The sequence below is a fragment of the Ostrea edulis genome, chromosome 8 (assembly GCF_947568905.1).
Source record: "Ostrea edulis chromosome 8, xbOstEdul1.1, whole genome shotgun sequence".
In the NCBI taxonomy this organism is placed as follows: Eukaryota; Metazoa; Mollusca; class Bivalvia; order Ostreida; family Ostreidae; genus Ostrea; species Ostrea edulis.
The window spans coordinates 29,529,615-29,556,872 of record NC_079171.1 but is presented as its reverse complement, the minus strand read 5'-3'; the positions used below and the strand labels follow the sequence as shown (position 1 = coordinate 29,556,872).

At 36.6% G+C, this 27,258-nt stretch overlaps 1 protein-coding gene across 1 annotated transcript; it reads left to right on the top strand.

Annotated features, from left to right (window-relative positions):
* The first annotated feature begins 1,550 nt into the window (after positions 1-1,550).
* LOC125661193 (NADPH oxidase 5-like) lies at positions 1,551-25,948 on the top strand. The gene is made up of 15 exons (XM_048893122.2): positions 1,551-2,240; positions 4,576-4,693; positions 6,208-6,358; positions 11,855-12,065; positions 12,370-12,581; positions 13,201-13,404; positions 13,940-14,121; positions 14,210-14,401; positions 14,532-14,664; positions 20,546-20,671; positions 21,061-21,110; positions 22,170-22,226; positions 22,445-22,654; positions 23,345-23,626; positions 24,772-25,948. Exons 1-15 carry the CDS (start codon positions 2,083-2,085, stop codon positions 24,901-24,903), a joined length of 2,418 nt encoding a protein of 805 aa, XP_048749079.2. The 5' UTR covers positions 1,551-2,082; the 3' UTR covers positions 24,904-25,948.
* The last annotated feature ends 1,310 nt before the right edge of the window (positions 25,949-27,258 follow it).

The following is a 27,258-nucleotide window of genomic DNA, read 5'->3' as shown; positions in this document are numbered from 1 at the left end:
CTATCCACATGTTTCAGAACCAAATAAACTGTCCCCTGCCACCTCAACGCAGTCGGTTTCCATTGGATATTTTGGCATTAGATGGGTCATAGGAAACTCGGAATAAGATGACGCTTGTATTTCTTTTGGAGGGGGTAGGGGATGGGTGGGTGGGAGACTGAAAAATTTACAATATCATACCTTCAAGCAAGTCTTAAGTTGTCCTAATGCCATCTTTAAAAAATGTTGACATGCAGAAAAGGGAATAATTAGATAAATTGATGGGATATGCTTTGCAATTTTTACACTAAGTACTTGAGGGAGGTGAAGCCCCTGGAAGTCTGATAATTTCGCGAGATTTGTGACTGTCAGATTAAGGAAAGGTCAGATTAAAGGTGTAGAGCCCCCCTCCCCCCTTCGAATTCGCCTATGCCTACTGATTAACTCGATTGATGCGGTATTTAAAAAAATGGTACCGCCTCGTCGTTGCGACCTGGGTTCGATCCCCGATATCGACAGTGGTTCTAAGAGGGTCTCCTGGGCTTGACTGATTTATTTTGCACAAAACATGAGGTGTCAAATCTGTGGTGTTTTCCCTGAAATAAAATGAACAGCTTCTATGAAATTTTCTATATCCCTATCTTCAAAAGGCGAAAAAATACAAAACACAATCGTTCGAAATATTATGTTAAGTTGGCTCATTACACTAAAATTCTATTTCATTACTCATTTAAGCACCTCTTATAAAGCATGACTGCATCGAAAGAGTTGTATAAGTTCTCAAATCCATATCTCCTTAAAATTCTAATAGCATGACGATTTGAGTTTATCTTTAGAAATTGAAATTTGTACAACTACTGTATACCCTGTTTTATGTTAGTACATGCGTGTATATGGTGATTGGCTTCCTTTTCATTTTCTGATGAGAGAATTGCACTTACGACTTCCCTCAGACATATACATAAACAATTGTGGTTGACACACTGTGTCAATGCGTATGACTTGCCTACCACGCTGGTGACGGATCCAGGACTTTCAAAAAAGAGAGGGGCAACAACCAAGAACGGATTGAACTGGGAACGCAGTATTTGACTAAAGACACGAGTGCATTCGGGAGGTACGGGGGCGTACCCATATCATTTTTTTTTTTACAGGAAGCAAAATTGTGAATTCTGAAAAATGTTTAATCCCTACTACATTGTAGGTATATTCTGGCTCCGGGGTCACATTTGTTTTTATCTAAGTCTCATTTTTATAGAAGGAACATATCGATTGAGACGGAGATCAAAACACGAGTTCTCCTAAGTGTTATGGCCTAGAAGCCTGGGGTTTGCCTCCGAAAAAATTAGATTTAAACAAAAAAGAAAATGGTGCGCTCTGATCGGTATTTTATAAACAAAATTGTGTTCTAAGGTGAAAAAAGATGTGTACATATACTATTTAAATTGGGGATCCGCGCCCTGTGAAAGAATAATTGTGTCATTCAAATGGGGGATCCGCACCCTGTGAAAGAACAAATTATGCCATACTAATTGGGAATCCGTGCCCAATGTCCCCTCTAAATGCGCCACTGCACCCTCTAAATCCGCCACTGCACGCGCTATGTACATGTAGCTAGTGGAAAACTGGCTTCGAGTTCATAAAACTTGGACTTTTGACGTAAGTGTCACTTTTATCAAATCACATAGTGGACAAGTGAGACTGAGATCAAATGTGAGCTCGTTTAAGTTGTTTTGTCTCGGGGCTTGAAATTCAAAATATCCTTCCACACGTACATCATCACACATGGTCCACACGTTCTCCTTCAATGTGGAGGAAAGTGATGACAATTTAGCTGGGAACGGCTTACTCTTCCTGTTTGATGTTCAGTGTGTAGGATACACCGGAAACAGACTGATGTTTACATTGTCAGTAGCAGTAACCAAGTAACAGAATAGTATTGTAGTAAATAATTACTCACACCATGTGTCTCACCACCGGACGCACGGGCGGATCCAAAACAATCAATGTATGCCTATAACAACACTACCGGCGATAGTTACCACATATCTGTAAAAATTGAGATCAAATCAGTTCTGGCGATATAGAGATATCATTCAACATATGGAGGACAAAGTACAACTTGTGACCGAAAAGGAGGGAACCCAGGAAGGATCCAAAGAGATCAAAATCGTCATCAATGACGGCAGTGAAAATGGAGGCGTAGAATTAGATTTTGTAAGGACTTCCAAAGATAGCGGGCGTAGTGGAACAGACCCTCCGTAAGTTTAATAACCCCTCATTAATTTATCGACTCATCGTAGCTTTATTAATCCTTCAGTAAGCTTATTAACTCCCCGTACGCTTATTAACCCACTGTAAGTTTATTAACCCATTGTAAGTTTATTAACCCCTCATTAATGTATTGACTCATCGTAGCTTTATTAATCCTTCAGTAAGCTTATTAACTCCTCGTAAGTTTATTGACCCTGTGTAAGCGTATTGACCTTCCGTAAGCTTATTAACCACTCGTAAGTTTATTAACCCACTGTAAGCTTATCAACCCCTTGTAAGCGTATTGACCCTCTATAAGTTTATTAATCCTCTAGTAAGCTTATTAACCCACTGTTAGCTTATTAACCCCTCGCAAGCTTATCAACCCCTCGTAAGCTTATTAACCCCTCGTAAGCTTATCAACCCCTCGTAAGTTTATTAACACACTGTAAGCTTATTAACCCCTCGCAAGCTTATTAACTCACTGTAAATTTATTAACCTCTCGTAAACTTATTAACCCCTCGTAAGCTTATTGACCCTCTATAAGCTTATTAACCCCTCGTAAGTTTATTAACCCCTCGTAAGCTTATTAACCCCTCGTAAGCTTATTAACCCACTGTAAGCTTATTAACCCGTCGTAAGCTTATTAACCTTTCCGTAAGCTTATCAACCCTTCGTAAGCTTATCAACCCCTCGTAAATTTATTAACCCCTCGTAAGCTTATTAACCCCTCGTAAGCTTATTAACCTTTCCGTAAGCTTATTAACCCTTCGTAAGCTTATCAACCCCTCGTAAGTTTATTAACCCCTCGTAAACTTATTAACCCCTCGTAAGTTTATTAACCCCTCGTAAACTTATTAACCCCTCGTAAGTTTATTAACCCCTCGTAAGCTTATTAACCCCTCGTAAGCTTATTAACCCACTGTAAGCTTATTAACCCGTCGTAAGCTTATTAACCTTTCCGTAAGCTTATCAACCCTTCGTAAGCTTATCAACCCCTCGTAAATTTATTAACCCCTCGTAAGCTTATTAACCCCTCGTAAGCTTATTAACCTTTCCGTAAGCTTATTAACCCTTCGTAAGCTTATCAACCCCTCGTAAGTTTATTAACCCCTCGTAAACTTATTAACCCCTCGTAAGTTTATTAACCCCTCGTAAGCTTATTAACCCCTCGTAAGCTTATTAACCCACTGTAAGCTTATTAACCCGTCGTAAGCTTATTAACCTTTCCGTAAGCTTATCAACCCTTCGTAAGCTTATCAACCCCTCGTAAATTTATTAACCCCTCGTAAGCTTATTAACCCCTCGTAAGCTTATTAACCTTTCCGTAAGCTTATTAACCCTTCGTAAGCTTATCAACCCCTCGTAAGGTTATTGACCCCTCCTGGTGAATCCAGATGTATCTTTGGGAGGAGAAGAAGATAAGTTTAGGAATCCCTCCGTCCGTTCATTAACGTAGTATGTTGACTACCCCCTAGAGTTTACTGACCCTCGTAAGGTTTCTGTTGTTTTATTGATTGCTTTCCTATTTTAAAAAATCAATTCAAGATTATATAATGGTTTTTAACTGATAATAATTATCAATGAAATGCACAATATAGATACATCACTTAATTAGATGTAGTATTATATCGGTGTGATCAGAATTTATCCATGTGTTTGTCCTTCTTAGTGTCCGGGTCAACATAACGCTGTAATGCTGTAATAAGAGATATTAGAAGCTCACACTCGGCAAAAAGGATGGTCATGACCGGGCGGCGTAACCAAGGTCACAGTGAAGGTCAATCTCACGTTATCTCGCGCTTACTAACTTTTTTTATATCTCAGACAAGCCGGTATTAATTCAAAAATAGCAACAACAACAACCCCCACCAATTCTATATATGAAAGGTGAAGATTGCGAACAGTTATCAATCTCATTACTCCTATAAGGAATACAAAATAAATAGTTCGGCAAACACGGACCCCTGGACACACCAGAGGTGGGATCAGGTGTCTTTATGATGAGTAAGCATTCCCTGTCGACCGGTCCCACCCACCGTGAGTCCTATGGTTCGGTCAGGTAAACGGAGTAATCCGTAGTCAAAACCAGTGTGTCAAGAACGCCTTAATGCATTTCATTTGGTCTACCTCAAGATCAACATATGGTTTTTGGTCCATTTTTTTTTTATGATAAAAAGACTTTTTTGTAGCTGCGAACTGTCTCAATGACGTGAATATGTGTCATGACTCTGATGCAATAAGGTCATGGCCAATGTAATTCGGAGGGGGAGGGGTAGATAAATCCTACTTCAGATAAGTCTCACGAGAACCACTAAGACAATCTTACATTTTTCTGTTAGGTGCACGGAAAACGAAACCAAATGGCTAGCGTGCATAGAAGAAAAGTTTCAAGTGAGAGTTAACGAAAATGGACAAATTGAATTCGAGGATTTTAAAGAGGTTCTTGGGGTTCGACAGGTAAGATGTTCCAAAATAAAATTTCATGCATGATGCCAAAGAACAAGATGTGTTTGTGAAACACTGACACCCCCCCCCCCTTTCAATACAACAAAGCGGAACTACAAGACATTGTAGTTTTTTGGGGGGAAATATTCACAAATTATGTCAATGGTCAAGGTCACAAGGTCAAGAAATCTGGTATCGCTGGAAGGTTTTTTTTCAAACAAATGCACATGTTTAATATAAAAACAATACCTCTTATTATTTGAAAAATATGGCTTAAAAGTAGGTCAAAGGTCAATGTAAAGGTCACCAGGTCAAAACTTTTGCAATTGGTGTCAATGGAAAGGTTTTGCCACAAGGAATACATATACTAGATATGAAAGTCTATCTCTTATGATGTAAAAGATATGACCGAGGATGAGGTTGTTTTGAATTTTTTCAAAACCTAGAGTAAAGGTCACTGTAAAGGTGACAAGGTCAGCAAATCTGGAATCGTTGGACAGGTCTTCCCACAAGAAATTTACATGCTTAATATAAGCATATCAGTACCGCTTACGATTTGAAAGATATTACTTATATTCGATTTTTCTAAAAGTAGGTCAAAGGTCAATTTTAAGGCCAGCAAGAACAAAATCGGTGTCAATGAAAAGGTCTTGTCACAAGGAATACACATACCAAATATAAAAGCATTACCTTGTATGGTGTAAAAGATATGACCTAGGTTTTAAAAAATACCACAGACAGACGGACAAACAGACAGACGGACAGGCCCAAACTATATGTACATGCCCTAAATTTTTAATTCAGGGGGCATAAAAATAAAGATAGATAGTATTTCATAGGGAAAATACTTATCAAATATCAAAAGGTAGATATGTATAGAATATGCAATGTGCATACAAATCTTGTTTTAGTTTAAACAACGTTTCTGTCATAAATTGATGATAATGATTACAAGGTATAAGTATCAGAAAAGATTGGAAAGCAAGCTATGCAATGGTTTATGTAAATCTGCTCTTCTTCATTTCAAGTCATGTGGAGGCGTAAAAGAAATGAGGAAAGGGGGAGGGGAGTAGAAGGAAAGAGGGGAGGACGGAGATACACCTAGGGGAGAGGAAGTGAGGGGGAAATGGACTTATGGTTGTAACACAACACCCCACCCCCATAATGAATTTTTATTTACCATTTTAGACGGAGAAATGTATATCAACATATACTTCAAAACAGATAAATAACCTTGTAATCTTATTTCTGACCTGCAGTTTAAGAGAAAGAAAATGTGATTACAGTGTTAAACTATGAAACATGTTCTCAAATCACATGTGCGGTTTTGTGTTCTCTGTAACTTAATTAAACAACTAGTACTAGTGCAGGACGCTATAAGTCAAAAACCCTATACTATCTCGGCACTCTCTTTACAATTCGATAATGCCAGCCAGAGAGAGAGAGAGAGAGAGAGAGAGAGAGAGAGAGATAGAGAGAGAGAGAAATTCATACTATAACGTTTAACGTATATTTTTCTTTGTTAGTCTTTCTTCGCCGATCGATTCTTCAGTCTCTTTGACAAGGAAAAGCATGGCAGAATAGAGATTTCGGCCCTGATAGACGGACTTCGGACTCTGACGCATGGCTCGCCGGTACAGAAAATCAAGTTCGTGTTTGACGTCTATGACATTGATGGTGAGTATAGATACGGGAGTGGCGGATCATTGGGGGTGGACGTATAGGGAGAACTCTGATTTAACGTTCTCCTCGAGTACATATACTGAATTCATTAATGAATTATTAATTCATATAGTGGCGGATCTATAGGGATGGCTATTAAAGAGAAAAGCTGAACCAATCAACTTATCAATACATATCGTATAGCGGGTTTTTTCCCGCGGGTCTTAAAATTTGGCGATTTGCTGGGTCAAAGGCATACTAACAATTTTAACGGAATAAATTTTTCCGGGTAGGGAAGAGTTATCTCTCTTGCAAATACTGAAGTCGCAATTTGGTGCATATTTGGTGAGTGAAATTTTGGCATAAAGGTATTTAACCGCTAAAATAAGCCGAATTAATCACCCCGCGAAAAAACCACTATACGGTAACTTAACGTGGTTCATCTACACTAAAATTTTATTTAGTGTATCCTTTAAGTACCTCGTATGAGGTACAAAATCAGCATCGAAAAAGTGATACAAGCTCTCAATTATTTTATATGAGTTTTTTGTGATTTTTCCCCGGAATGATGAACAAGGTGATTTGTTCGCAAATAAGAGATTTTAACATCCAAATTTCGCTTTGAATGGATGCATGGTATAAATATCTAATAAAACCGATACAGAAGACTCGTGCAAGTGTTTTCTCAAATTAAAAATAAACTTAAGAAAATCATAACTGTTTTTGTTAATATAAAATAAAATATCAAAGAAACATGCCATTTGGAAAGAAGATATATTAGACAAATACATTTGTAAAAGAAATTGAAACGATATAACCAAATTTCAGAAATATCGCTTAAAGATTTGAAACAAACAAGAGACATGAGTACCGATTCCGATCACAATTAATAGAAATTACTAAAATAATGATATTGTTGCTAATTTTATGCACTTTTCACCAAGACCTTGGTTTTCATTAAAAATTCATTTAATTTGTAAACCAGGCCCGTACGTTTTCAATGGGGGGTGCATAAATTTACGGCGAGCGGTTTGGCGAAGCCCCCCAGAAGCAGAAGCGAAATAGAGAAAAATAAGGGTAGAAATGTTCTATCCTGGATGCAATTTTTGCTTTTTATTTACTTATTTAATACTCATAAATATGAAATGGGAAACATACTAAAATTGGTCATATGTAAGGAAATGCTGGTCAATAATGTGTTCTTGTCTAATGAAAGTTATTTATTAATTACATAAAGTTGGACTTTCAGTTTTGCTTTTATTTGCTTAATATCGCCTAGCAGGTACCAAGGATCACTTCTTCTTTAAATTCATTCACAGAGTCGTAAAGTTTTATTGATTTCCATATTTACGTATGTAAAGCTAAACTGTGATGAGCTGCATCCCGCATCATACAAGGTATTTTTAGATTTGTCAGATGTTCACTGGTTGATAATAAGTTCAGTTTTAGCGCAATGACAGACAACACAATACATTTGTACGTTTCAGAAAAGCATTACTCTTTTTAAATTTTGTATGCAGTTTAATTGTGATGAGTCCGACTCGTACTTCTGAAGATATACTTTAAAACATTATTGATATTACCTGTGTACTACAACTGCAGTCACACTAAAACTCAGCTAGGTCAAATCGATCTTTGAAACGATGCATTTGTCCCAAAATGTCTGCAAAACATACCACTGATCAAGACTTAATTCGTTTAAAAAAGAAACCGAAACCGGATACGATGTTAACCGTATTTCTTTAAGCATAGGCAATATGCATTGAATTTATTTCGTGATATTCCTTACTGTGAAAGTAAAATTTAGGGCTTTTAGAAAATATTTGACTTTAATAGTGCTTGATGATTTACACAGCCGACTTTAATAATGCTTAATGGTTTTCAAACACCCCCCCCCCCCTCGGTACGGGCCTGTAAACCATTTTACAGTTCTCTGATTACGATGTTCTCAATGACTACTTTTATTCATTAATTTCGATCGGGCTTGGTTCAAAATTAAAATATAGCGATAATTTTTAATTTTAGCCAATTCAATTTAATTTGTTTTAATGAAAGAAAGCAAACTGAGCAAGCTCACATACCCCACGCTCAAACATTGCTTGACAATGCCTCACTTAATGAATAGTAATGCCATGAATTACTGCAAAAGCAGGACAGACGGATTCGAAATTCTAAGTTCAAAAGGAGCATAACTCCCAGAAAAATTATTGAATCAGAATTTCCTGGAAATACACACATTTACACAGCATGTCCTTATTAACTACACAATTTCACGAAATTCTGGTGAGCGGTATTATAGGAGTTGCACTGACAAGAATAGGACAGACTGAAGGACGGGTAAAAAACATTATATCCCCCACAACGTCGTTGCGAGGGGTATAAAAATATATTTGTCCGATATATTTATTCTCTAACTGGCACGAGTTTTGAAGACTTTAATGTACATGTACATAGAAATAGTTATATAACACGTTTTCAATTTTCATAAATATCTTTTATTTCAAAAATTAGAACGTCTATCTAAGTCTTTTATGCATGTTTTGTTAGATATTCATAACATGCATTAAATCAGTGATATTTGGACTCTTTTATTTGATCACTGTTCGTTATCTTCCACTTGCAAATAAAACATCCTTTTTCTCATTCCGGAAGAACAGCCCAAAAAGAAAATTCATCTAAAATAATTGAGAGAGCTTGTATCACTCTTTCGATAGTGATATCATACAAAGTGTTTTAACGAGCCATTAAATAAAATTTGGTGTACCGTAATGCACAACAGTCAGTTCGTATAGGATGTGTGTGAGTGATTATAGTATTACAAAGATGAGTCATTTCCTCCTGAATGCGTTGTAGCTGTGGAACTATGAGGGCGGAATCTTGATATACAGTGTGTCTATTACAATGTAATACTGTTCATGATGTATGCCAGTATCAATCGCCGCAATTCACACCCTCAAGTATTTAACAAAAAAGAATTTTATTATTTTTTTTTTTTTTGAATGATTCCAGTGTTTGATGTTTATATTTTCTCCTCCTCTGCTTTGTAACGAGTAGTCCCCATGGATACACCCGGAATAAATAACAAAGACGCAAGCTTCTGTCCGCTATACTTTGCAGTATTTTATTGAATAAATATCATATTTCCATTCATCAAACATACCATACATTATATCTAAACGCTCCAAACTATTTCTTGTAAATCTTTTTTTTTTTAATTTACCCAGATATTTAATTAATCGAAAATCTTTCATCTTGCCCGTAACTGTTTAAAAACGTCCACGGTTTGTCTTAGTTATAACATTAAATTTTGATCTAAAATAATTTTATCTCTAACTTTCAACTGTTTGATAATGATTAATTTGCACAATTTACTTTAGTTAACATAACAATTTTCATTTGCAATAATACGTTTATGAAATTGTGATTTATAATTGCACACCCCACCCCCACCCCCATTATTTCTGACATAATCATTAAACCTTATTTTCCATCACAGACGAATTATAAAAAGTTCTGACCTGTGGTCATTTGCACGAGGTACAAGGGTTGTTTACACCAAAGTCTCGACCACTACGAACTTGCCTCCTAAATAACTCCACATTTTTTTATATGTTATTTTGTCTATGCTCCCTTCACCACAGAAACATCATGGAAGTTTAATACACACAGTGTTTTGTCAACTCAAATTGTCATTTCCGTTGATTAATGGCAGATATAAGTTTGTTGAGAAGGGGGGAAAAAGCTCTCCATTTTATAAAACCACTTGTGTATGATCAACAGTGCAATATATAATAGTTTATTTTCAAAGAATCCGCTATGCACTACTTTGATAGAAAAGTGTTTTTTTTTGTAAGACAATTAACCTGATTAATTTATTTTTTAAAAGCGATGTATACAGATAATCGTTGATTTGTTTATATATATACGTACTGAATTATATGATTTGATTTTATGATTTATTTTACCAATGTTGCATTTCATTAAAAAAAGATATTGGTTTAGCATAAGCAACTGTAATTGAATAACATGCTTTTAGAATCACGTCACGGTGCTATCAATGGGTGGAATTCTGAGAGCAGGAAATGTACACAAACAACCATTTGATGGCAATCTAGTCCCTGTCTCAAATTTCCCTTATGTATTTTCAATTCATCAAAAATAATTTCCTAGCTTTCGCTGTATTAACATCTAATAACGGAACAAATATATATTGGTTATCTTAAAAAGTATGAAGTACATGCAACTGTATATTGAAAGCCTTCCTGAAAAAAAAGAGAAATATTTTCCATGGGTTTAAGGACACTGGGTACATTATATAGTGCACATGTAAACAAGTATCAAAAGTTAGAAGGCACTTGTAAATTCTCTATGATGTTCACAAAGTTAAAAATACATGTATTTCGCTATGCAACTATAGGAAATTTTTTCTCCATTGCTTTTAACTTTATAGAAAAATCGTGGGAATATATTACATTCCACGCGGTAAATTGCATTCCTTTTACTCACAAAAAGTTGCATCTAATCTTCATCATATTTTTTTTAAAAAAAAGTATGTTTATAGAAAGTATCTCCAATGATAAACCGTTGTGATAAGACATACGTTATTAAAAACAAAAGAAAACTTCACAATTTCAACTCTTCTTCGGAAGCAATATTTAATCGAGTTCAATGACAATTCATACCCAACGGTTGATTGATTGTATATTGTTTAACGTACCACTTGGGAATATGGTGACTTCACCACTGCCGGTGAAGGGCTGCAAATTTAGGCCTATGCTCGACGCTTACGGCCTTTGAACAGGGAGGGATCTTTATCGTACCACATCTACTGTAACACGGGGTCTCGGTTTTCGCAACCTCATCCGAAAGTCCGCCCCCATTTAGTCGCCTCTTACGACATGCATGGGGTACTGAGGGCAAATTGAAATCCGGATCCACACGGGATTATGTGACTCAGGAGCATAGATATACCTTGTTAATAGATGGCTGAATAGTCCTGCACCGATGACATTAGGAAGCTCACATCCACACGTTCACATACTGTGTGAACGGTGTATCAATGTTGCTCTATCATTGGAATATATTTGTAAAAATTACGATTTTATTAAAAAACAACGAAGAATATTAAAAATACAGCAAATCTTCAGAGCATGTTGACTGTAAGTTGCTTGATTCAAATTATATTAAAACAAATACAAACTCACTGAAATGAGATTAATACGCATCGTTATGATGAATTTTGTTAGTTTTAAAAGCGACTTATTAAAGTCAAAACTGTAACAAAAATGTCTTGAAATAGGAACAATGGTATTGGTGAATTCGTCTTTGAAAATGAAAATTAAATTTCAGAGTGATTTGAAAGAACAAAATGGTGAACATATCCTTTTCCTGCAAGATTGCATATTGTTTGTATCATGAAAAGCATGAAGAATTTCTTTCTCTAGGAAAATGAAATACACAAAAAACATGGCGTTCCCTGGAAAGTAAATGCGTACTATGAATTTATTTCAGGATCTGGTGAAATAGAGCGCGAGGAACTGAAAACGATTCTGACCACTTGTATGCAGGAGAGCTCCCTCTGCTTTGGGGAGGAGCATCTCAATGATCTGACAGACGTCATGTTCGATGCCGCAGGCAAGGATAGAAACGGCAGTATATCATTTGACGATTTGAAAAACGTGTTAGAAAAACACCCCAGTGTTTTGGAGAACTTGACGTTAAGGTAGACATAACATCATATATACTATTGATATATGCCAATAGTAAATAAATAATACGGAGAGGGTTTATAAACGCAGTGCGTGTTGTGCGATCCTGATATGATTTATTGTGATAAGATACTTTTTAAATTCTAAATCATACGTAATACTTATTGTACTGGTTAAAAATATCATTGTTTTCACGTGATCATATCTATGATGTGAGAAAACCTATTCCTTGAATCTTGAATTCTTTGTACGAGCCAACTTTTTCCCCCCGCTATGTCATTCTAACTTTAACAATGAAAACATTTTGAACTTCGGCAGCGCAACACAATGGTTGAAGACTGTGCCGCCATCTACGACGGGGAAGAAGGGCTGGAAACACAAATTTACGTTGAAATACTTAAGAAACAACCTCAGAAAAATCATGTTTCTGATCATTTACAGCCTGATTAATGTAGGGATTGGGATATACACCGTGATGGAGGTTTTAGAAAAAGGAACCGGAAGTGCGGGGTATCTTGTCATCAGATTGGGTTTGTAGATTAATATTTTCAACTGTCGACGGGCACAAGGCTAATTAATGAGATGAACTTTTTCTATATGTTTTACCCAAACAGTTGTAAATATATCTTTGTTATTGGTTGGTTGTTTGTATATTGTTTAACGTTCTGCGCGAGACGTTTTCACTCATATGGAGACTATCTTAGTTGTACATATACCTGTACCATGTACATGTTGTGGCAATAAAACGTAAGCCGTATTTCCAAAGTATATGTAAAGAAAATAGCATAACCAAAACGTGCGTATATATATATGATATTTTAAGTCAGAATGTGAACCAGATCTAGAACATTTACGGTAAAACGTATTCAATACTTCCTGCTGTGGTCTGTGCTTTACGTACATGAAATTTGACATGTAAAGATATGATCTGAAGTTTTCTAAACCCTGAATCAGATCGTTTTTCATGTCAATCTTGTGGAGACATACGAAATACTAGTATTGATAAGGGTGATCGTGAAATAATGGTGGATATTCCAAAGACAGTTTTATAGCTTGAAATTCAGTTCAACCACTTAGATGTTATGAAATATATACATTTTACTTTAGCACTTTCCTTTGATGACATGCACACGTGTTTCTTTTCTGTAGCTGCTAGCATCGGTGGAATGCTCCTAAACTTTAACTGTATGCTAATCCTCATTCTCGTTCTCCGAAAGTGCCACACCTTGATACGGTCTACACCTTTGGCGGCCATTTTACCCTTGGATCAGCATATCTCCTTTCACAAAATGGTTGGAGGAGTAATTGGGGTCTGCGCCGCAGTTCACGCAGGCGCACACATCGCACACGCTGGTATAAACTTTGTGACCTGTTTGTGGCCTATTTATTCTCTGATGCTACCATATTACGCATTATCTGTTCCTTCTCAAATATTTCTTTGGAGTCCCCAATTTTAGGGCCGTTGTAAAATATTTTATAAAACACTGTCGCCTGATAAATACATGTATGTGTGTATTTAAAACTGCAGCGAAGCGATAATTCAAAATATGTAATTATAGCAATTCCCAACACATGGGGGTAGGTCTAATGATAAATGTTTGCCAATATTCAAATGATCTATTTACGGAAAGGAAATTGCTTCCTATGGAAGGCAGAAAATATGAAGAATGACATAACGGTACATGTATATAACAAAGATGGCGGTTTTAAACAACGACACTTTCTTTTAAATGTTTCCATGTTAATATGTCTTGGAAAATATCAGTTAACATCACTCGAGATTGCCTGACGATGGAAATACGATGAAGTACCTGTTCATGAAGAATTTTAAAAAATCACCTTTGTTATTTTCACATTCTGAATTATGATTAAATCAGATTTTGTTTAGTTTATGTGGAGGTCGAAATGCCGGAGAAGAACCTTACAGCAGCGGATATTCTGTTTACCCAGAAAGCCGGGATGGGCTGGGTTAGTGGCACTGCTTACATCACGGGATGGCCTATTTTGGGAATTCTGATTATTATGATCATCTGCTCACTTCCGTTTGTCAGAAGAGGCGGACATTTTGAGGTATAATTCTGTCGTACATTAATCTCAATGATTTCCTGTTCTGATTATCATTTCTAGAACCGCGTTTAATCATTTCTACCTTATGCAGGTCTTCTACTGGACCCATGTGTTGTATCTGCCATTCTGGGCCATCCTGATAATACACGCTAAGGTGTTCTGGTACTATTTCATTATGCCCGGAGTTCTATTCGTCATTGAGAAGATCCTCAGTTCCAGGATGTTCAAGAGAGCTCGCTACGGTCAAACATTTATCACAGAAGTTGGTCTACTGCCATCAGGGGTATATGCAGAGTTTTTCATTATACCTGGTTTTGTTTAAGAAATGTGGAAATAATCATCCATGCACACTGCTGTACTGCAAGACATTTATTTTATCATTTTATCTCTGACATTTGTTACTTGATATGAAGGTCTGCCATTTGGTGATATCTCGCCCTGACAACTTCCGGTATAGCCCAGGAGACTACATATTCCTGCAGATTCCTGTCATTGCTAACTATGAATGGCACCCATTTACGATCAGCAGTGCTCCAGAAATGAAAGGTGAGCTATAAACCAGTACACTGATCACAAAACATGGATTTCCCACAAAACGAAACCTACAATTAAGGGAGACTAGCATCTAATCATTTGTACGAACGTAATTTAAATATTCACTTCGATGTATCATCATTTCATCATATATCTGTGTTTAATTATCACCTACTAAATTTACTATCGCACTTCTCTAATTAGCACCTACTAAATTTACCATCGCACTTCTCTTAAGTCTTTTTTGTAAACCTGCGTCTTCTTAGGGGTGTTTGGAGAAGGTTTCTTTGAGTAAGAAATTATAAACCTAGAACAGACGCATGGTATGATTGGTATCATTGAACTTTATATAGGCTGTAAAATGTGGACTGGACAACTCATGATTAGTAATACAGGGGTCCCAAACTCAACCCCTATCCACCAACGTATTTTCTTATTTCGCCTCCTATTACAGCAGTACTGAACTTTGTGCATATTGTCATTAAGTATTATACCAAATGTTAGACTGGGTGTTTTTTTTCATAATGATTTTGACTACGGATTTGTCCGTTTAATTGATCAATATATAATGCTCACGGCGGGTGTAACCAGTCGGCACGCGATGCTTATTCCCCTAGATACCTAATTCCACCTTTGCTATATCCAGGGGTCCGTGTTTGCCCTTCTCTTTATAGGAGTTATGATATTCATAATAGTTCGTATCTTCACTTTTTAGCTCACCTGAACCGAAGGTTCAAGTGAGCTTTTCTGATCACATTTTGTCCGTCTGTCTGTAAGTTTGTAAACTTTTCACATTTTCGACTTCTTCTCCAGAACCACTGTGCCAAATTCAACCAAACTTGCCACAGAGCATTCTTGGGTGAAGGGGATTCAGATTTGTTAAAATGAAGGGTCATGCCCTTTTTCAAGGGGAGATCATTAAGAATATGTGAAATTTTGGTGGCATCTTTTAAAAATCTTCTTCTCAAGAACCACTGTGCCAGAAAAGATGAAATTCATAGATAACCTTTATTAGGTAGTGCAAATTTTAAATTGTCAAAATCATGGTCCCCGGGGGTCAGGTGAGGCCACAATAGGAGATCAAAATTTTACATACAAATATATAGGAAAAATCTTTAAAAATCTTCTTCTCAAGAACCACTAAGCCAGAAAAGCTGAGATTTATTTGAAAGCTTCCTGATATAGTGCAGATTCTAAATTGTTAAAATCCTGGCCCCCGGGAGTCGGATGGGGCCACAATAGGGGATCAAAGTTTTACATACAAATATACAGGGACAATCTTTAACAAGAGGCTCAAGGGCCTAGAATCGCTCTTCTGATAAATTGTACAACCCCACCACTTCTATTCTTAGCCTCTTAGTATTCTAAACCTTTAGTCAAATCCTAAGAATTCAAAAAAGTAGGTCAATGTGACCTACTTTTTGGTTTACACATTTTGAGAACCCAAGAAATATCAACTGACAAAGTTTGATGATTTTAAGCCAATTAGTATCTGAATATTGAAATATAGCTGTCAAATTCCAATCGTAGGTCATGGTGACCTACTTTTTGGTCAGCGAACTCCGAACATGCAAGACCCATCAACTGACAAAATTTGATGACTGTAGGTCAAATAGTATCTGAAATATATAAATATAGCCGTCAAATTCCAAAAGTAGGTCAAGGTAACCTACTTTTTCGTCAACACCCTTCAAACATGCAAGACCCAACAACTGACAAAGTTTGATGACTGTAGGTCAAATAGTATCTGAATTATATAAATATAGCCGTCCAATTCCAAACGTAGGTCAAGGTGACCTACTTTTTGGTCGAAACCCTTCGAACATGCAAGACCCATCAACTGACAAAGTTTGATGACTGTAGGTCAAATAGTATCTGAAATATATAAATATAGCCGTCCAATTCCAAAACTAGGTCAAGGTGACCTACTTTTTGGTCGACACACTCCCAGATCAGTATTTAACTCAATATGTGAATATTAAAGAGCTAAAATACAACGTAGTTGTAAAATGCTACATTACAATATATCTACACAAATCACCCTAGTTCCCATGGGAGGGAGATCAAGGGTGGGCACGTAATACCCAACGTTCCTTGGTGCTTCGGAGAATTCCAATTAAAGTTCACCTTACAGGTAAGTCTCCTTTAATTTTCTAATTCTCCTTCATCACCAAGTCACGTGGGTATCACGTGAGATGTTTAAACGTAGACTCAAGATGCATCAACTGTCAAAGTTTGATGATTGTAGGTCAATTGGTGACTGAAATATATAAATATAACTGTCAAATGCCAAAAGTAGGTCACAGTGACCTACTTTTTGGTCGATACACTCCGAAGACTCAAGATGCATCAACTGACAAAGTTTGATCACTGTAGGTCAAATAGTGTCTGAAATATAGTAATTTAGCTGTCAAATACCAAAAGTAGGTCACGGTGACCTATTTTTTGGTCGACACAAACCGAAGACTGAAGACGCATCAACTGACAAAGTTTGATGATCCTAGGTTTTACAGTGCCCAAAATATGCATCTAAAAATTGAAAATGTGAAATTTGAATATCTGCAAAATTCAAAAAGTAGGTCACTGTGACCTACTTTTTTTATAAATATGTTTCAAGGCCTCAAGATGCATCAACTTACAAGATTTGATGATTCTAAACCTCTCGGTATTTGAAATAACAACTTAAAATATATCTATAAATGATAAGCCATAAAATTCACAAAGTATGTAACGGTGACCTATTTTTCAGTTGACGCATTTCAAGGTCCCATGATCCACCAACTGACAAGTTTTGATGATCATAGGCTTCAAAGTGTCCAAGATATGCATCAAAATTAATTTTAAAATAAATACCTGTAAAATTCAAAAAGTAGGTCACCGTGACCTACTTTTGAGACAACTTGACACAAGGTCCTAAGATGCATCAACTGTCAAAATTTGATGATCCTAGTCCTTATAATGACTAAAATATCAAAGATTTAAGGAAATATAAATTTAGGTCAACTTTGAAGTGACCTTGAGACCACGCCCTTTGCCCTAGGGTAATGCCTTGAACAATTTTTAATCTACAACATATCCTCATCCTTATGCATAAGTTTGGTGATAATCTGCCCAGTGGTTCTTGAGAAGAAGATTTTTTAGCAACCACTACTTTTGTTTGTATTTTCCTGATTATCTCCCCTTGTTAAAGGGTCACATCCCTCTATTTAGTATGTATGAAAGCCCTTGGGCCAATGATACCCTGTAACAAATTTGAAAAAAAATTGGCCAAGGGGTTCTTGAGTTATAGCCCTTTTTCTAAAAAGTTTACGCACACCGCACAAATGGCCATAGCATTAGCTCTTTGAGCCTTCGGCTCAGAAGAGCTAAAAATCTTCTTCCCAGGAACCACTGAGCCAGAAAAGCTGATATTTACATGAAAGCTTTCTGACATAATGCAGAGTTATATTTGTTCAAATCATGGCCCCTGGGGGTCTGATGGGGCCACAAGGGCGGATCAAAGTTATACATACAAATATATAAGGAAAATCTTTAAAAATCTTCTTCTCAAGAACCGCTGAGCCAGAAAAGCTGATATTTATATGAAAGCTTCCTGATATATAGCTCCCTGATATAGTGCAGATTCTAAATTGTTAAAATCATGGCCCCCGGGGGTCGGATGGGGCCACAATAGGGGATCAAAATTTTACATACAAATATATAGGAAAAATCTTTTAAAATCTTCTCAAGAACCACTGTTCTAGAAAAGCTGATATTTACACGAAAACTTTCTGACATAGCACAGATTCAAGTTTGTTCAAATCATGGCCCCCCGGGGGTCGGATGGGGCCACAAGGGGGATCAAAGTTTACATACAAATATATAGGGACAATCTTTAAAAAAAATTCTTCTCAAGAAACACTGAGCCAGAAAAGCTGATATTTATATAAAAGCTTCCTGATATAGTGCATATTCAAGTTTGTTAAAATGATGGCCCCCGGGGGCCGGATAGAACCACAATAGGGGTCAAAGTTTTACATACAAATATAAAGGAACAATCTTTAAAAATCTTCTTCTCAAGAACCACTGAGCCAGAAAATCTTATATTTACAGGAAAGCTTTCTGACATAATGCAGATTCAAGTTTGTTAAAATCCTGGCCCCCAGGGGTCGGATGGGGCCACAATAGGGGATCAAAGTTTTACATAGAAATATATAGGGACAATCTTTAAAATCTTCTTCCCAAGAACCACTTAGCCAGAAAAGCTGATATTTACATGAAAGCTTTCTGACATGATTCAGAGTTACGTTTGTTCAAATCATGGCCCCCGGGGGTCGGATGAGGCCACAATAGGGGGATCAAAGTTATACATACAAATATGTAGGGAAAATCTTTAAAAATCTTCTTCTCAAGAACCACTGAGCCAGAAAAGCTGATATTTAAATGAAAGCTTTCTGACATGATTCAGAGTTAAGTTTGTTCAAATCATGGCCCCCGGGGGTCGGATGAGGCCACAATAGGGGGATCAAAGTTATACATACAAATATGTAGGGAAAATCTTTAAAAATCTTCTTCTCAAGAAACACTGAGCCAGAAAAGCTGATATTTACATGAAAGCTTTCTGACATAGTGCAGATTCGTGTTTGTTCAAATCATGGCTCCTGGGGGTAGGATTGGACCACAAGGGGGAATCAAAGTTTTACATACAAATATATAGGCAAAAAACTTTAAAAATCTTCTCAAGAACCATTGGCCCAAAGAAGTTCACATTTACATGAAAGCTTTCTGACATAGTGTAGATTTAAGTCTGCAAAAACCATGGCCTCCAGGAGTAGGTTGGGGTACTTAATAGGGACTACGGTTTTACGGAAAGTCTTCAGATATGGACCAAGGTGACTCAGGTGAGCGATGTGGCCTATGGGCCTCTTGTTTATTGAAATTTCATAAAATAAATTTATCATGTCAATCAATTCGGCAATTTCAAATTTCACTACACGTCGTGTGCTGGGGGTTGGTGGGGGTGGATTTGTTTTATTACAGCACGCTGTAATCGTATAAACGCTGAACAAGTGCCACATCTTCAATGGAATTTAGAAATTCATTTTAAAATTAAGGATTATCTCCCTCCTGCATAGCTCATTAGACGAAGTTGACACCAGTCTTCGGCACTCTGATTTTCCTTTTTCTTCTTACAAGTTTATTGTTATTTCGGATTTCCAATATTTCGGCTTGAGCATCACTGAAGAGACAATATTTGTCGACATGCGCATCTGGTGCATCAAAATTGGTACCGTATAAGTTTTACATTACGATCCCTGGGTCTAGGACTCTGCTGGTGGACTGTTAATCTCCGAAGGTCTCTACAGCCCAGTAGCTAAGTACTTCGATTCTAGCTTGAAAATACGGATATATATTTAACTGCTGGGATAAAATTTAGAAATTTATTTCAAAATTAAGGATTATCTCCCTCATGCATAGCTCTTATCCTTGGACGAATTTGGCTCCAGTTTTTGTTTGGCACTCTAGTATTCTTTTAGCTCTTACAAGTTTATTGTTATTTCGGATTTCCAAAATTTCGGCTTGAGCAGCACTGAAGAGACATTATTTGTCGAAATGCGTACCAGGTGCATCAAAATTGGTACCGTATAAGTTTTACATTAATAACCATCTATCCCAAAATAAACCTAGACGATAATAAAAAAAAAACCCACATTCACTTCAATATTTCTCATAGCGACATCTTAGATTGTTTATACAATCTTATGTGTATGAATGACGTCACAATTTATTTAAGTAATGCTGCTTTAATCAGGATATACATGTATACACATTGTGACGTAGAGGGTTTCATCACATACACGTGGCATCAGTATATGTAAACATTATTCCTAATGCGTTTGTTTCCCTATCTCAGGTCATATTTGGCTTCACGTTAGGACAGCTGGCCATTGGACCAAACAGCTGTACGAGTATTTCTCTGCTCTGGATCCCATCAAAGAAACTCCGGACAGGGACTTGATGAGACGCAGTCACACAAGAGGCATGTACCGTACCCCAAGGCGCTTAACTCAATCACTGTGCATTTTGCCATACCGTTCAGCTACCAAAATATGTTTCATATATATCACTCCTTTTGAACAGCAAAAACAGAAGTCGCTGATCTTGAAATACAAAACAAAGCTACATGTATATGCAGGGTAATCTCTGCCCCAGTTTTATTCTCGTCCCTATTCTAAATGGAAGAATTAAAATTGAGCTTTAAAGTAGCAGAGAAAAAACCCAATAACATTCGACGAATTCAAATCCGAGTGAAATCATTTTTCTAATACGAATGGACGAAAATGAAATGGGGCAAAACCTTTCCTGTACATGTGTATATATTTGATTGTTCCTATTTTGTTTACAACCACATCGACTCTTACATTATAGCTTCTTGGTGGCCGGCAAAACGACAATCCCAGTATAAAGTTAAAGACAAGGTGATTATATACTTTATACATCGTGTAATTTAATTGAAATAATATTTTATTAACAAATAGATGAATGGGATTGGGCAGCAGGTATAGTCTATTTTAGCCCCCTCTATATATCGTATAATGTTTGACGTTGAAATACCTCTCTGATGATCCCATCATTATGTCTTGCATGCGAATTTTGCCAAACTCTTAGTTTGTTTTCATGTCCGATCTGTATTTTTAGTTTCGTTTTATACAGGTGAGATCCGTATTTGTTTTCTAGTTGCGTTTGTTTTTGTGTCCGATCAGTATTTTTAATTTCGTTTGCTTTCACGTCCGATACACATTTTAAGTCCCGTTTGTTTTCGTTTTCGAATCGTAATCTCGTTTCGCTTCGTATCAGTCTTCCTCTCATAAAACGGGAGGTAATAAGCACATAAAAGATATATTTTATGCATAATCGAACTTTTCCATCATAACAACCAGAAAACATTTTCATATTATATAGAGGAACAAACACAGTGAAACATTCATGTTATCGTAATACAGTAATTACAGCGAGGACGATGTGTACGACAAAACAGATATGCAGGATCAAAGTCTAGAGAGAGAAAGCATATTTGTGCAGATTTTTGGGCTTCTTCAGGGTCTAAAGTTAACTCACTTTTGTGATTTTCTATCGCATATAAAAATATAAAAAATACATCAGTTACGACATGAATTACAGTACACAGAAAAGGAGCAAATTAAAAGACATGACATTGTTTAAGAATATCAGCAGCGCTGAAATTGTCGTACCATAAAACATCACGTGATTTTCTGTAGATTATATTTTCATTACCAGGATAATGTTTGTAATCGATGAACACAAAAATTTATATTTATTCCTCACCCTTTTAAAGTATCTTGGTTTCTTCCTTACTATTTTGTGCTATCGTCCTTTTTACAAACTTCAGAAAATAGAAGCTGAATCTCACATTTTCGTATTTTTCCTGTTATGTTTTTTTATATAATGAATATATTTATAATGGCGACGGTAAGAGACCTCTTTCCATGTGTGTGATGTTTACATTTTTTGTTCAGGGTGAGCTGATCGCAGAGAAGAGAATAGCACAAATTATGAAGAAAGTCAATGTTAAGGTATTTCAATAGATAATGCATTTTATTGAATAAATCATTTTAAGGAGGTTCCATATAATCACAATGCCAATTAAATTCTTGATCTGAATTAGGGAATACTAGTTTTCGTATGTCTTCATATATTTTTAAAGTATTTGTGGTTAAACAAAGAATTGAAAGTGAGAAGATAAGAACAGATTACTGTGGTGTTCAGTAGCCTGGACCATTTGTTGTTATAGTGTCACATTGACGGCCCGTATGGAACCGCCACCAGAGAAATCTTCGAGACTGAACACGCCGTGTTGATTGGGGCAGGTATTGGCGTGACTCCTATGGCGTCCATTCTTCAGAGTATCATGTACCGGTATAAGGATTCTAAGGCCACCTGTCCCAAGTGTCATTTCAGCTTCTACGGCATTATTCCAGAGACTGTGATGAACCTCAAAAAGGTAACTCTACTTGGAGTTATACCCTTACAACTTTGCATCAGATTGATGAACCTCTCAAGGTAACTCTACTTGGAGTTATACCCGTACGACTTTGTGTCAGATTTATGAACCTCTTAAGGTAACTCTACTTGGAGTTATACCCGTACGACTTTGTGTCAGATTTATGAACCTCTTAAGGTAACTCTACTTGGAGTTATACCCGTACGACTTTGCGTCAGATTGATGAACCTCTTAAGGTAACTCCACAAGTCACTCTACACTCTTACGACATTGTCTCTGTGTGATGAACCCCCGAAAGGTAACTCCACATGAAGTTGTTCTTTTATGAGATTCATGTGATGAAACTCAAAAAGGTAACTCCAGTTGTTATTATTTTTGACATTGCCTTCCATTTTTGAGCGTGTCAGCAATCGGCTTATTTATGTGGAGGAACAATTTGCCTCGTATTTTGATTATATATTAATCATTTAAGCATTTTTAAATATGCTAGATATTGTCATTCTAATCGTATGCATCTATTTTGCATTGCTTATAGGAGTTCCTAAGTATGAGATTGATAACTGTTTGTTATTTTCAACTTTTATGTAATGTAATTTTTACCCTTGATTCAGTTTGTACTTTGTCTGTCTCTGTTAAACACATGTTTTTATCTAGCTCAATCTTCCTACATTCTATAAACAACATCTACAGGTTAATTTCATTTGGATAAATCGGGACCAGAAGAATTTCGAATGGTTTGTCGGCCTCCTTAATAAAATCGAGAAAGAGCAAATCGACGTGGCTTTTGAGGAAGGTAGAGACATGGAAAAGGTGATCGACATCGAGCTTTTTATGACCGCTGCCAAGGAGAAAACCGACATCAGAGGGGCGGGGCTTCAGATGGCCCTCAGCATTATGCACAGGCGAGACAAGAAGGACTTAATCACAGGATTGTCCACACGAACCCAAGCCGGAAGACCGAACTGGTACAAGGTAAATACAGACAGGAAAGTGTTGTCTATTGATATGTTGAGGACAAAAATGTAGAGACCATTTTCCCATTAATTAAAGGGAACGGAAACGGGATATATGCCTCTACAAAGTTTTCTGTGGAGTAATTGAAATGTCTGTATACATACATCCTCTAAATTCATGATTCCTACTTCAACACAAGCGGCCCGTGGTGATCCGGGTTGGAATAGGTCTTCAGTACCCCTTGCTTGTCGTAAGAGGTGACTAATTGGGGCGGTCATTCGGATGAGACCGTAAAAACCGAGGCCCCGCGTCACAGTAAATTAGGCACGATAAAAATTACTCCCTATTCGAAGGTCGTAAGCGTCTAACATAGATATAAATTTTGCTGCCCATCACCGGCAATGGTGACGTCTCCATATGAGTGAAAATTTCTCGAGAGGGACGTTAGACAATATACAATCAATCAATATATCATACAGTGGTCTTTCACTGACATTTTATATTCACTATTACATATGAAAAAGTACAGTACTAGTCATATATGTGGTGTTTTGATGGTTTAGTGTTGGTCTTTGCATGATGGCCTAATGGTAAGGCCGCTCATTTGACGACCGGGGATTTGATTCTAGATCCCGATGCCATGTCAAACTAAAAACATTTAAATATAGGTAGTTTCATTAGAAGTGGAAAACACGGGTTTTTCTGACATCACCTTAAAAATGGAGGTCCCATGTCACAGTAGGCGTTAGAACGATAAAACACCCTCGCTGCTATAACCGTAAATGTCATGCATCATTTAGAAATGCTGGGGTCGTCTTTACAGGAGTGAATAATTCTCGTCCCGTAAAACAACACAAACATAAACTTTGCCCTATTGAGCTAGGCTTCTATCATGTTCCGCTGTTTCGTATTTGTTAACTTTGCACTAAGTTCATTCGTTCTCTGTTGAATATTATAATTCCTAAATATACGTGATGACCATTTTACGGTACACATGTATACATGCGTATAAGAGGTACATACTATTTCCTCAATGTTAACAATTTGAGAGAACTTGGATTTTTCTCCCTGTATAGGAAGTTGTTGTTTAAACAGGAAATGATAAGTTAGAATTATACTTGATTAGATGAACTGACCTGTTGCATTATTGTATTTCTGACTAGGTATTTGGGAAGATTTCACAAGAGAGAAAAGGGAAAGTGAAAGTTTTCTTCTGTGGAGCGCCGCAGCTTGGACAAATTGTGAAAAAGGCTTGCATGAGATATGACTTCAAGTTCAGAAAAGAGAACTTCTAATTCCTTTGGCTCTCAGGACTTTGGCTCCTGAATGAAGAACTTCTCAAGACTTTGGTTGCGGAAATAGAACTTCTAAATCCTTTGACCCAAAAGAAAACTTCTAAACTGTTGATGGCGAAATAAACCAACTTTGGTTTCAGAAAGAAAACTTCCAAATCCTTTAGTTCCGACAAGAGAACTTATAAAGCTTTTAGTTCGAAAGTTTACATTAATGACCATGATAATTGGTATGAATGGATGGATGTCAACACGGGCCAGGTGGAGTCAATTTTGAAGCGAAGGGGACAAAAAACTTGTATGAAAGGGTAGCGAAATGTCAAATCTTGAACTTTTATTATATCATATTTTATCAGATGATATATTTATGTACCACAACATAATTCCTTGCCTGAAATATATATACATGAAATATATGAGTAGATATTTTCATTTATATATACTCAGTTTTTATAACAAGTATATATCCCTAATATACTGAAGTATATCGCTAACACGGATTTAAATTTTTGATTTACATTTTTGACAATTCTATGGAGTTATTTCCCTCTGATTACAGAGGGCGCGCAGTACATTGCGGTCCTCAGTTGACGGCGACATATAAGGAATAAATAGAAAATTTACAATTTTTGACTGAAATCAATTGTCAGTTAAGGTATGTTTCTAAGAATTAAGTGTAATGACTTAAAAATAGTATAATTGGACAATAATATTTTAGTAACTGCTTATACATCTATATCTGTCCCTTGTGTGTTTTTTTTTTAGCAACACTGTATGGTCATGCTGTAACAAGGTATGTACATCTTAACTAGTCCTCGGTTTCTTTAGATCAGAATCAGGATGTCTTTAGTATATCAGCAGTTGTACATTATTAATTTTTATCAATATTTTCCACAACCAAAACACATGCAATAATTAGTTATGCCTAAAAACACATATGTAACCAACGCATACATGTACATTATCAATTTATCATTTCACACTGAACAAACTTACTTGTTGCTAAATGTACATTATGTGCCAATAAACAGAACATGTTTTAAAATTATTTCGAATTGGTATCTCTAGTGTAATATTTCTGTCGAAATATTTTTTCGCGTGTGATTCAATTAATCTTTTGAAAATTAAATGTTGTGTAAATCAACCTACAGCTCTTCTTGCACTGTGATCACTCATAGATGTATTAGCACAAATACAATTATCAGGCACGTAGCAACAATGGGTCTGCCGTCTCTTATTATTACATGCGAAGTTGGTTATTATTACCTGCCTAGATAGATCCCCCTCTTTAAAAAAACATCATTGACGTGAATAGCAGTGGAAATGTTAAATTTAACAGATGAAAGGAACTTCCTGCTACATGTAGATCAGTTCTCTTGAGTTTTGGGGTTTCTTTCTAAATTTACTCGTGAAGAATTTTTAGGCAATATTATGAATTCAACTCCCCTTCCCCCGTTTTTAAACGATGTTACGTGCCTTATTATATCGCATGTTTCATTGTGCTTTGAATTATAGGTGTTTGTTGTTTTTATAACAGATTACTACTGAAATTATCGGTATTAATTGCATTATAACTTCGACAGAAATAAATGTCAAATACGCCTATACAACACCCTCTCCCTTCCCCAACTCTACAATGTGACAAAGTGAATATTGTAAAGGTTTTCTTCATCAAATGGATGAAATTAAACCTTTTTTTGTCATAGATATATACTCCTCCTAGGCACCTGATCCCACCTCTGGTGTGTCCAGGGGTCCGTGTTTGCCCAACTATCTATTTTGTATTGCTTATAGGAGTTAGGAGATTGATCACTGTTCTTTATCTTCACCTTTCATATGGCACAGGTAATGTCGGTTTCACTGATACATGTAATTATGTGAGAACATTGTATAGGCATATACCACTATGTCCTTATCAAGTTAGAAATATATTCGTTATGTAAGCATGGAAGGTGAAAATAACGAACAGTGATCAATCTCATAGCTCCTTTAAGCAATACAAAATAGATAGATGGGCAAACACGGACCCCTGGACACACCAGATGTGGGATCAGGTGTCTAAGATGAATAAGCATCCCCTGTCGCTGGTCATACCCGCCAGGAGCCCTATATATTGATCAGGTAAATGGAGTTATCCGTAGTCAAAATCAGTGTGCCAAGAACGACCTAACAATCGGTTTGAAACACGTCAGGCAGCATTTGACCCAGTGATAAGGTGACTGGCAAACTACATCGTTATCACGACCATATAAGTTACGAAATTATACTGTTGAAACCCCTGTGCCATCAACTTGTTTGTCAGTATCTTTCCTCGATTTACAAACTGACCAAACGTTGAACAAGCTCTTGCGTATCGAA

Excerpts from the sequence above, each read along its gene's own strand:
- LOC125661193 (XM_048893122.2), top strand. The coding sequence starts at position 2,083 with ATGGAGGACAAAGTACAACTTGTGACCGAAAAGGAGGGAACCCAGGAA. Across the intron at positions 4,694-6,207 it reads AGGTTCTTGGGGTTCGACAG|TCTTTCTTCGCCGATCGATT; the intron begins GTAAGATGTTCC and ends TTTCTTTGTTAG. Across the intron at positions 12,582-13,200 it reads GTATCTTGTCATCAGATTGG|CTGCTAGCATCGGTGGAATG; the intron begins GTTTGTAGATTA and ends TCTTTTCTGTAG.